At 28.8% G+C, this 13,915-nt stretch overlaps 1 protein-coding gene across 1 annotated transcript; it reads left to right on the forward strand.

Moving 5' to 3' along the window:
- Nucleotides 1-12,899: 12,899 nt before the first annotated feature.
- On the forward strand, nt 12,900-13,593 carry LOC125420024 (calcium-binding protein KRP1). Its single transcript, XM_048466585.2, has one exon. The coding sequence runs from the start codon at nt 13,049-13,051 to the stop codon at nt 13,388-13,390; it is 342 nt and encodes a 113-aa protein (XP_048322542.2). The 5' UTR covers nt 12,900-13,048; the 3' UTR covers nt 13,391-13,593.
- The last annotated feature ends 322 nt before the right edge of the window (nt 13,594-13,915 follow it).

Below are 13,915 nucleotides of genomic sequence, written 5' to 3' on the forward strand. Positions count from 1 at the left end.
TTAGGAAAATACTAAAATCAAACTTACAAATATTGCGATCAGTTATTTTGAAATTCATTCAAATTGACAATATTGTTGCCATCCAAAATTCAATTCAACCGAAAAACCAGTTCTAGTACATACTTATGTGGCATTTAAAGATAGATCGAAGGATGATATTGTTGATCTTCACAAATATCAAAAACATATACTGATAATATATATATACAACGTCAGACACACACAATGATTTGATATTTTTAATATTAGATTTTTTTTATTGGTCTTTAAATTACATAAAAGGGATAGAATTTAAAATTCAAAGATGATATATTAATTTAGTGACATGATAAAATCCTATTTTAAATCTAGATCCCTTATGCGATTTAAGGGCTGAAAAAATAAATTTTAATTAGATTTTATATTAAAGATCTAATTTAAGTCTTGTTGTGTGTATGTGTATATATATATATATATATATAACAAAAACCATATATAAGCATTACAATTTATATATGCACAAATATATACATGTAGATTCACATTTATATTAGGATAATATGATAATTTTAGTATTATATATTTTTAATTAATATTTAGATTACATCAAGGTTAGGATTTAAAATTTAAAAAGTGATCAAACATGGATCTTGTAATATACTAAATCTCTATTTAAAGAAAGCAAATTATATCATTATTGCTATTTCTTTTAGAAAACTTAAAATGTGTTTGTCCTAAAACAAAAGAATAAAAAAATGTTACTTTATGTTATAAAATAAAGAAATATAAAAAAAGATATATATATATATAGAAGTAAGGATACAAAGAAAATAGAAAGGAAATTATAGTATCTTATTAATTCATTATGCGTTTACGAACCTCTCCTTATGTAAATGAAGATTAGGATTTACTAGTACAAGTGCTGATATAGACTTAGTAGCATAAAACCTCTTAATAACACATATCCTTATTGATTTCAGTAATGTCCATATTTATCCACATATTTATAACACTCCCACTAGGACATTATTGCACTATGTTCATGCCTTGTTAAAATCTTGCTAGAAAACCCAATGGAAAATACCAGCTAAGGAAAAAAGAGTACTTGTCCATACGCTATTTTGTAATGCACATATTGCCTCATTAAAATCTTGGACAAGAACATCCTATAGGATAAAAACTCGACTATTGAAAAATAGTACAGCCGTAAACCTTCTAAGCTCAGCCTATATGGCCGATAAGTTGTTCGCTCTGATGAAAACAACTAACAAAGCCAATAGATGCCTATCCCATATAGATAATTCTCACCATTAAACAATAACTTAGTTAATAAATCTCTAAGATCATTACTTTAGCGAACTTAATGGATATAAATTTCCAAAAACTCTTCAGGAGCTTATCTATATATATATATATATAATAACTTATTTTGTCTTATTAAAATATCCACTATTCATTTGTGCAATGCAAGCTGTATAGTCTTTAAACTATATATTAGGAGTTTCTTTATTTAAGGCTAAGCAACGTTCATGAATTTTCTAAACTAAAATCTCAAACATGCACAATCATGTTTGGATATATCCAATACCAAAATCTATAAATGATTTTAAAAGATCGAACCATTATTTACTTATCAAACCTCTACTATATAATAGTAATTCCATTAAAGAACATATAACTAGTCTGTTATTCAGTATTTTACAGATCAAATAAATAATTGGAATTATAATAGTCCACTTCAATGTTAATATAAACCAAAATTTATAAACCTTTGAAATAATGAAGAATATGCTTAACATCAACCTAATGTCTTCTGGTGGGTGTAGCACTGTATTTAGTCAGGAAATTCATTACAAATGCATATTTGGGTTGATACAATTTCCAAGATATTTAGTGCTCATATGATGCTAAGAAAAGGAACTTCTAGTCTTGACATCCCTTCATTAACCTTCCTAGGTCTAAAAGATGTCAACTCACTTTCAATAATTGAATTATTATTGGCGTTGCTCATATCATTTATAGACACTACAATAAATAATTAAGCCAATTTTTTACTTTACAATGACAAATCTCATTGTTTACATTTCCCTACCTGAATCTTTCAATTAATGATAACATATACATTTAAATTGCTTTAAACTATACAATGATATTTGCACTTTAATATTCACTAATGATTCATATAAGTATGTATTCACTACATCCATTAGGCACATACCAAGCCTTTCTTTAATTGCCAAAATAATTAGATAACGGAATGCAATACCATTTACAACAAAAAATAAATCACATCAAAATTGATGTCGGGTCTTTGTAAAAACCTTTTGGCAATCACTTGCTCTAGATTCAACCATCTATTTGCACTTTCTTATAAATACTCACTTGCTTCTGATAGGGATCACATTATTTACAAATCCAAAAATATTATGCTTATATAGCAAGTCTAGTTAAACTTATATTTCCTCCTTTTACTTAATCCATTATGGACTTCAACTCTGGATCCAACTAATTTCTTGAGATAGCAAGACAACTATAAAGGTAAAGATATTACCGACAATAAGTACTTTTTATTAAATTGTTCTTCTATGTTGACATATTAATTATAACATCAATGTTAATTATCAACCAAACTGTAACAATCCACCCCAAGAAAATACCTAAAATTTTAAATTTTGGATGATTTGATCAAGGTTGATCAAGTTTAACCAAATTGGATGGAGTTGCCATGAACTTACCTTGAGCTTGCCATGCATGAACATTGTCAGGATCCTTCCAGAGTTACCTACCAAAACTCTAAGATAGCCACGAGTAGGAGAAATCTCACAGGAATTTTTACAGAAAATCCAATAGCATCTCCCCTGTAAATTGGACTGTCTTCAAATATTCTCTGCATAAAAAACTCACTCTAAACTCCCTCCCTTACTATAATTTTCTACAAATTTGCAAGACTTCGACAATAACAATATATAAATATAAATAATAAATGATAAATATATTTTCATATGTCAGGACCCTTCTAGAGTTTCCTATTAGAACCTTGGGATGTCTTTGACTATTCTCAAATTTTAACTCAGCATAGGAAACTCACTCTTATAAATTCATAGCTACTCATTCCTCCCACTTGCTATAGTTCTACAAATTTACAACACTTCATAAATATACCAGCATATAGATATAAATGAAAGATAATAAAAGTAATACAGATCATCTTAGGTCCAAAATACATCTAGCAATAAGGATACAGCCATAGTAGTATTCTTAATAATAATAATAATAATAATGATAATAAATAAAAACAATTTTGGTTCCAGATCTAAAACATACAACCCACATTTTAATATTTAAGAAATATATGAATACAAATTTGTGTCGTTATGAAACAATAATTTATAAGATATCTTTGAATAAAAAAAAATATATATATATATATATATATAATAATATTTTAAATTGAATAGCCAAGGTCGTAAAAACAATTCCAATAACATCACCGCTATCCTGAACCAACATAAACACATATTATATACATATACATGAATATGGATGTATAAAGTCTCTTGAAGAATTTAACTAACCTATCCATAGTCTAATATATTTGTCCGAAGATTGCAATACCTACTTGAACGCTAACCCAAATTTTTACTGCCGGTACCATAAGAACTTTTCCACTACTTTATTAACATGTATGTTCAATCCCATAAAGTATCAATTCAGACGAATACAATAGTCATACAATTGATAATGATGATGATGATGATGATGATGATAATAATATAAAAATAAAACTAAAAATAAACATGTAGTAAATTATATTGAATAGCATGGAGTAATTATATTAAAAATAAAAAATATATTACTTAAACCGCACGGTTGTGGCAGAAATACACCCCATGTACCATATAATATACTAGCATACAGTTCCATAATGGCAGTCATCCTTAGGTATACTACTACTAATACCATTAGAGGTGGTTGCCAATAGTGGTCATCCAACCCACTGATCTCGTAGGCAGCAGAAGTAAGATACTAAATCGTTCATGGGCCTAACTAGATCGTTTCCTCAGTACAATATAATACACATAATATATATATATATATATAAATAAAAAAGACACTTAATGCATCATACGATATACTAGTATTATCAAGTGATGCTTCATGTCCTAAAGACCACTTGATAGAAGGGAGGAAGAAGAGAACATATATGTGACCCCCTTAGCTTCCCAAAGGTGCTAGTGCTAAATAATCTATCGTCTTATAACTGTGGGGAAAGCAGCTAATGCTTACATCGCAATAAAACTGCTCACCTTCTCTCACCCTAGCCCTTATAAATTGTTAAACATACCGTCCTTTGACTATAAGGAGGGTGGTTAATGTCATAATTGCAAAATATTTATCTATTCTTACTCACAAAAGACGGCCAACTATAACATACATACTAAAACCAATTACATGTATATCATAAATATTGGTACAATATAGTGCATCTATAAACCAACTAGTCACATATAAACATATAAATACAAAAGCATTGACTTTTCAAAATTACATTTTAAAACCGTAAATAAATGTTTTAAATAAATAAGTAGATAAATACATAATCAAATAATAAACAAATAAACATAATAATATAATACAACAAATAATCTTACAAATTCCACAAAATCAATAATCAATAATAAAAAATAAAAATCTTTGAAATCCAAAATATCATTTTGAGAAATTATACCACATTAACATCATATTAATATTTAACACTTTTATTAACTCTCAATTATCTAAAATCAACATTTAAGTAAATAAATAAATGAATAAATAAATTATATACATGTATTTAATTACACACACACACACACACACACACACACACACAAATAAACATGTTTTAATAATATGATTATTTTGCTAAAACTAAAATTGATGATAAACGGTTTCATAACTCAAACATAGCTCATAATCAAAATTAAGGCACTAGGGCATTTAAAAAGAAACCGTATAAATAGTATCTTTTTAATTCTAAAATGAACCCAAATAAATAATTTAACATTTAAATTATGCCCAAGTTACTTTAGGAAGAAAACGAAACCTCTTTCAATTTAATTTCACAAGATATTCACTATTGTACATAATAAATATACTTATAAGATAAGAATATACATATGCACATTATGTTACTATGAATACCAACCACATCAATGTACTTTAATAAACGAGGCAAGGAAAAGCATAACGTATTAAAATGCCCTTCTAACAACATAAATCCCTCAATTAATATGCCCTTCTAACAATATAAATCTGTCAATGCTATAAATCCATATGTAGACAAATACTTAGATAAATTTAAATAAGCATAAACAATAATTTAAAGTTCACAAAATCATAGATCGCCATTTAAGATAAATATATCAATGAATGAAATTTTTTTAATTAAACATTAGCATCTAAACTTTTTTGGAATTTTATAGAATACCTAACTAATATTAATTTGTTAAATAACATATTAAATCGAAATTAATAATATATATATATATATGTTTATTTATTTTACCCCAAAATATAATTTAGAAAGTATAATTCTCACAGTACTAACATTTGCTCATCCTTATTTTATTATAGGGTCCACCACAAGTTTCATCGGGTGCCTAATATACACCATAATATTATTTAAATATCAAATACGTTATCCAAAGTTATTATAATGTGCTAAATGTTTTAAAAATTATTTTTACTATTTTAGGTTCTCAAAGTTGGACTCTAAGGGAGTTTAGATATACAGTGATCCCGAATAGCTTATTGTCCAAAAATTTGAAAATTTTCTATTTATGTTTAATTTCATAAAATTGAATCTTTCAGTAACCTCTATTAATCATTGGGGACCTATATGCAATAAGAATTTTTGGAAAAACATTTCAACATAGACCAATTGTATAGTAACTACTAAAACTTGCTCAAAAATGGTAAACTTTCAAATACTCAACTATAGTTGACAAATTATATACCAAATGAAAGCTTGTAACACAAAGATTATTAATACTTAGCTCAAATTTTCTTATCTCGTCATTGGTGGTAAAAAAATAATTGAAAAAACTTGGCCAAACTCCAACTCTTTGTATCTCTAAATTGGAAGGGAATTGATCTGTGTGGAGCTCAAAATGGAGCCCAGAGTTCCTAAAATGGCAAAAAAGGGTTATGTATTTGCCAAAATTGGTCAAAATCTAGCAAAATCGCTGGAAAATGGAAACCTATCAACGTCGACTTTAAACGGTTGGTCCCTGCAAGTCCAACGGCAGCTTGGCCTGGAATTTTAGAGTCGAGCTCATTGAGATATGGGCTCTATGATGGCTGGCATGAAAGAGATAAGGGCTGGTCATCGTGGCAGAGGAAAGAGAGAGAGAGAGAGAGAGAGGAAAAGAAAAGAAAGAAAAAGAAATTGGCACATGGCCCTATCAAATTGTGACATGTCGCATCTATCAATTTATGACACGTGGCACTTCTCAAAAATATTTTTAAACAACCCTTTACATGCTTTTCAATAAAAATTATTGGTAAAGTCAGTCCTCAAAAAAATAAGTATAACTTTACAATTTCATAACTTTTTCATTGTATGTCAAAACTAAGCTTTCCACTAATTTACAGACTTGTATCGACGAAAACTATATATTGGTACATAAGTCAAAGCCATAATTTATAAGATAAAAAGTCAATCTTAGCCTTGCTTAATTAGTCTAAACCTCACTTTGATTTGACCATAACTTTCTTATCTCAACTTTAATTCTTGTGTGTTGCTAGTTTACAAGCTTGTGATAATGTGTATCTCACAATAATGCACTAGTCAAAGTGAAACTCTAATCATGCCAAAAGTCATGACATGTGGCACATCCCAACTGATGACACATGGCACAAATTAAAAACTCCTTTAAATATTTTATTATCCCGTAAAATCAGTCCCCAAAAAATAGATACAACTTTACAGATCTATAATTTTTCAACCGTATATTCAAATTAAGTGTGCCGCCAGTCTACATACTTGCATCGACAAGCACTTTCATATAACACATGAGTCAACTCCAAAATACATATAAATAAAAGGTCAACTTCAGACTCATTGATCAATCCGGATCGCATTTTGTTTCGACCATAATTTTCTATTCTTAGCTCCAACTTTGGCATACTACCAGTTGACGAACTCGTGTTGACTTTTGCCATGGTATCTTGGCCAACACGAAATTCCATCCACAATTAAAGTCAACCATGGGATCCATTTGGTGAATTCTGGTTAACCTTGGTCAAACTTAGTCAAAAAATCAAATTCGAAGCATTTTCTTGAATTGGGGTGTTACACCGTAATCACGAATATATATGTAATTTGAAATAAAAACATTATAAGATCACAAAAATATTGGATTAATATTATTTGCATATATACACATGAATAAATCATCAGTTCCTTTTAATGAAAGAAATGAAACACAATTTTACTATAACACTAATATATATATATATATATATTTATATATATGAGGATAACTATCTATTGCAATTTTAACTCAGTCACCGGTAAATCATAAAAATATTTAACAAATATATATAAAGACTAATTTTACAACTTCATAAAAGTATATGTGCTTGTTTATATTCCACACCATATGTTTACATAAGATAAATAGATCAACAAATAAGAGTAACACTAATTTATATGAGTACTCATATCACTGTATATTTTTTCAATCATAGAAATAGACACAGTGCCCAAAACCATAGTCAATACTATACGGTATGTATGTATGTGAAAAGAAAAGAAATCATCCTAACATAAAATATAAATTTACGTAATTGAAGCACATCATCGATTTGATAAAATTTAATCCAGCCAAAAAGGAAGCAATTCATTGTCAATTAATAATTGAATTGATAGGTGGCAAAACAAAATAACTATTTATTTCATGTATCATAATTCTCAAAATAACTATTTATTTCATATATCATAATTCTCTATTGTGTATTGTAGGCAAAATCTTAACTCATCTATATATAGTAAAAGGTATATAATACAATTGAATATATCTTTAAAGGCATAAACATATAATTAGTAGGGAAAGAGTGAGGAAACATGAATTAGGAGTAATATATTATAACAATATTATTATAAATAGACATAATTACAGCGCAAATGGCATGGCTTCATTAACTTAGAACCAGTAAGCAATTCCTCTATCAAGAAAAACACTATTAATGCTTAATGAAAAATCATAAATTGAAAAGCACATCAATTAATACGCCAAGATCTGTTACCAATTGATGATTTGAGGTGCTCGAATAGAAAATAAAATAGGAAATTGATTCTTAAAAGATGTTGATGCATAAAAAACTCAAACCTAATGAGTAAGCGTCTAGGCGTTAAGATATGTGATTATGGTACCATGGGTATATTAGGCAATATATCAGTAAATTGAATAAATTTAAATTATATAAACTGACATTATAATACATAATTGCATAACCATTAATCAGAATATATATATATATATATGATATGTTAACCACAGCAAGTGTGCACGGCTCTTTTTAAATTTTAGGTATAAATTTCTCATCCTAAAACAATAAAATAAAATCATCTCCTCATTTATATTAATAGAAGACTCTTATGATGATTCTAAATCCAATCCAACGATTCCAAATTCAATTTCAATATATCCTTAGAACATAGACATCGTGATAATAACTGTTATAAAATAGAAAGAAAATATAAATAAGATATATAAAAAGTGGAGATAGAGAAAATAGAAAGGAATTAAATCATAATATCTTATTAATTCATTATGTCTACCCCAATCTCTCCTTATAAATATAAAGATTAAGGTTCATTAGTACAAGTGATGATGGAGACTTAATAGTTTAAAACCTCTCAATAACTTATATCCTTATTGGTTTTAGTAATATCAATATATATCCACATATTTATAACACTTCAGGTTTTTTTTTTTTTTCCACGCTTCAATTTTTTTTTTTTAATGCTTCATATTTTTTTCTTCCATTACATCTTTGGTTTTTTTTTTTTTTTTTTTATTTTAGTGCTACCAAATTAAAAAGTAGAAATAACTATTATATTCCATCCTTTTTTATTCCTAACAATTTCTAATCTTTATTTTTTAGAAATAATCATTATTCCAACCAAACATATCTTAAACGTTATTATTTTGCTATTAGTATTTAACTTTTACAAGGTCAAAATTGAGATGGCAAAGTAAAATACCATGGCGAAGGTTAAACCCCACGGCAATAAGGCTATGTCGCTATCCAAGATCTGAGAATTTTTCATTTTCATAAGGAAAGAGGCAAATCTCAAATTTTAAATAATTCAAAGCATAAAGTTAAGAAAACCTAAAATATTAAAAGCTTAAGTTCAAATCAACGATCAAATCCAATTTAAACTAACCATTAATGGATTAGATTGGATTAAATTTTCAGGTCAGATTGGATTTAACTGAATATTACCAAGAAGACTTAGCAAATTAATCAAACGGGTTATTTCCAAAATCGATTGATTTTTCGAAAAGGACAAACACAATTATTGGTACCGACTTCAAGCAGTAATTATCACATTCCACGTTTTTAAGCTATTCCCGAATGTAGATTATCGTCAAATGCTATCTTGTTTCTTTTTATTTTATTATTATTATTATTATTTATTTTTTTTTTTTTTGGGTAATCAAAATGCCAAGAAATATGAGAGGGGCATGATTCATATCTCCCATCAATCTTCGATTTGGTGAATATATTACTAAGAAAAAGGAGGGAAAGGCAAGCTCTGCGGAAGTGGTCCCATTAGCTTTTTATCTCTTTATATGTACGCTTCAGCCTGGCAAACCCATTGAACCCGTGACATCGACACCCAGGTGAGCCCTTTCCACGAAGCAACATACTTTTCAAGATTTATTATTACTTATTGTTATTATTGTTTTTGGGGTCTTGGGCTATTACCTTGGTGCCGGTTTGTAATGGTGGTCTCACTTCTTTTTTTTTTTTTTTTTCTTCTTATATAGAGGTTTTTTCCTTTTGTGTTTTCTCTGTCGGGTTTAATGAAGCTAGCATGGCTTGTTGATGCTAGATGAAGTTGCTTTGTTTTGATTTTCCTTATATTTTACATCTCTTTTTTTCCCTTTTGTATTTTTTGTACCACTTATTTTTTCCATGCTTCAATAACCACTGAAATAGTTATTGTCTATTTATTTATTTTTTTGGCTAAATGCTTTAGTCAATAATATATATATATATAAGCAAATTAAGGTAAAAAAAGATAAGGTAAAATGAACCGATATATAAAAGCAAATTCCATGCGTACATTTTTGAAATACAATAATAGCTTTTGTGAACCTCCATGTAGATAATAACAAATTATTGGATATTTGGGATGATACTAAAAGTTTTTGGCTTTCGAATTTTAAACTCTAGAAGTTGCATCGACCCCATGTGAATATTTTAGGTCATTTAGCGTAATTAAATGGAAACTCAGCATCAGTCTGATACCATCTTTTTCAAGCAAGAAAACAAAAAGTTAAAAACGAGTAAAATGCCATCAACAAAAACTTACGGTTTTTATTTATTTATTTATTTATTTATTGTCCTTGGATGAATACGCAAATTTATGGTTTCTGGCTTTTGATAATCAGACATAAATCATATAGGACTGTACAAATCCCTAAAGGCAACAACGGGCATATTAAAGTACTTAAATAGAGACAGAGACTAATTTGTCAAACACAGCTTCACGGAAGCAACGTAGTCCCTGGAGCACTGCCACAAGGGTCACCTGGATCATTAAGTACCTCTGTTTTAAAAGGCTTGCTCAGGATTGTGCTCGGACCTTGTCTCGAGGCAAGACATGCACACAAAAAATATCTTTAAGGTATAATATTTGGGGTACACAGGAGAATGAAGCATATGCCGACTGCCAAAATGCACGGATAGTGAGGCATACTTCTTAGACATTAGTTAAATATAATATTTTTATTTTTTATTTTGTAAAAATCCATCTTATCTGAGTTATTATTTATAAATTACAAATGTATGTTGTATTGTATATTTATTAATTTTATATTTATGTAAACACTATGTATTTATTTTGCAGTCAAAAATTTATTTTTTTATTTCTTGGTTTTATAATTTTATATCAATTTAAATACATATTTAATTTTTTTAATGCTATAATTTATTTTTTAAAAAGCACATGCGCTAACACTATAGGTTAATGCCTCATCTCATATATCAAAGTGTATCGTCTTACACTTTCACATTTTAAAACATTAGTAGTACTTTTGGTGAGTAGTTGAAAAAAAGTATAATTCGAGTGGCATTCGGAGAATTTTGATGATTTTGTTTTTAGCTGGTCAAGGCTTTGAAGTTTGGCCGTGTGGTTTTCTTCGTGATGGAAATCAAATTATACATATATTATATTTATATGGACTTGGAAGTGAAGTGCCATATTATGCTGTGTTCATGTCAAAATTTTTCTACCCAAATACAATTTTTTATTATTATATGTAAATTTAAACCCACCTCATTAAATTATGGTGTAACCATAATCCATCAACCTGGTAAGCCCTATTATAAACTTTTATTATAATAAAATAAAAAGAAATTATATATAAAATAGTAAAATCAAAATAATCAAATACAAAATTATAATAATTAATGGTTAGCGGTACAAAAAATAATTTTATTTACAAATTACGATATTAAATAGATGAAGTAAAATATTATATAAAAGGAAATAATATTGAATAATATCAAGGAATATTTAATAAATAAAAATTTATATTATCAAAATATCCTTTTTAATATGTCAACAGATTCAATTAATTAATGTGTGTTATCCTGTTAGCATTGTTACAGATCCAACACTGTTAAAATAAACCCAAATATTGATTTGAAATGTTAAAAAAAGGAAAATTATTGTAAATGATTAAAAAATAATAAAAAAATTAGGTAGATTGATGTGGTATAAAATTTTACCAGATATCTCTCTCTCTTTCTATATATATATATATATATAATTCGTCCTCAATTCATTAGGTCTTGAATAACACCTTAAGCATGAATAAGCTATTAAGTAAAAAGGACATAAGAAACTGCTTATATACTTCGGCTGATTTTTTAATCTTTTTGAGCCACATCTCGAAGGATGAATTCCATGTTGTTTTGTTCTGTTTTTTATGCTGCTTTTTTGGTTGAGAAACCTCCTCTACTTTTCCTTTTAATTAAATTGTTTGGACAAAAAAGGAATCCAAGATGAAAATAGGACTCTCTTGGCGTTAGATGACAAAATTAATGATGAATACTATTTTGTGTGCATATGCTAATATTAACCTTCCGTAGATTTTCCATTTTTCTTCTTTTTTCTTTTTTTCTTAGTACCGAATGCACTGCTTAAAACATTCTTATTGCTTGACACCGAAGACATCCACAAGAAAGACCCACGTTTTAATTGTATGCTACAACATAAGAGATCGTATATATTGTATGGTAATCTGCCAATAAACAAGTAATATACGATTAATTGATTTAGTCTATAAATGACAATTTTTGTATTGGTTTTTACATGTAAAAGTTGATAATGTGGCACATACAGCTTGAGTACACATCCACCAAAATAATCATAAGACTATATATTTTGTCGTGGCACACATAAATAATTATGTGTTAAATAGAAAATAGAACCACTAATAATTTCTAATGACATTTGAAGGATGTGGTGTGGGGTTGTTTGTAATAAATGAGTTCTGGGACACAGCAGCAAATTAAGTTAATGCTTTTCATTCCCCACCTCTGCAGGTACTTTCCAATGCAACTTCGAGGAAGGAGAACCTTCTGCAGAGACACTTACAAAAGAAGGGAAAAAAAAGCCAATAAATATTAAAATTTGATTCCGGGGCCTACGAGGAGCTTCACTATAAATTTCCTAAGTTAACTTTGATTTCCACCACAAGCAGAGTCTCAGCACTTTCCATCATCAACCATAACAAATTGTTCAAAATCTGTTCGACGTAACTTGGAAAGCAAGCAAAAATCAATGGCGTCGCGAAGTGGGATTGTGTTCGAGGATTTCTTCCCGACGATGGTGGAGAAGTTGGGAGCAGATGGGTTTATGAAGGAGCTGTGCAATGGATTCCACTTGTTGGTGGACAGAGAGAAGGGGGTGATCACATTCGAAAGCTTGAAGAAGAACTTGGCGGTCCTGGGACTGGAAGGGATGAGTGATGATGAGGTAATGTCTATGGTTAGAGAAGGTGATGTTGATGGAGACGGAGCATTGAATGAGAGGGAGTTTTGTACTCTCATGGTTAGGTTAAGTCCTGATTTGATGACAACCTCTAAACAACTATTGAAGGAAGCCTTGCTTACTGATATGTAGATGCGCAGAGACTCTGTTTCTGTCTCTGTCTCTGTCTCTGCCTCTGCCTCTATATATGTTGTTAAAGACTTCTCTCTTTATGTGTCTTTCTTTGCTGGTGGGCTAACTAATAGTATAGCTCAGCCATTTGTTTTGATCTCTCAGGCTAGTCGGTTTGTAATTCCAACTTATTAAATATTAATGAGTATTATTTCTTTCTTCTTCTTCTTTTTTTTATTGAATATTTGGGGTTTCAATACTGCCTTAACTTGTTAGCAGGAGAAGAAAGTATTTAATCAGAAAAGAAAGAGAAGAAAAAGGAGCAATCCAATTACGTTGACTTCTCTGGTAGATGCAGAAGTCAACGTGCCAGGATTTGGGATTAGAGGGGACAGATAAACTTAATATAAAATTTATAGAAAATATAAAATCCTAACTACACTGCCACTGTTCAAGTCCGACAATACCCCAGTAATTACAAAGTAATTTTTGTTTGTAATAAAAAATACTTATAGTTTAGTAAAAAAACTTAGTTTATTACAAAAA

Source organism: Ziziphus jujuba, chromosome 1 (assembly GCF_031755915.1).
Source record: "Ziziphus jujuba cultivar Dongzao chromosome 1, ASM3175591v1".
Taxonomy (NCBI): Eukaryota; Viridiplantae; Streptophyta; class Magnoliopsida; order Rosales; family Rhamnaceae; genus Ziziphus; species Ziziphus jujuba.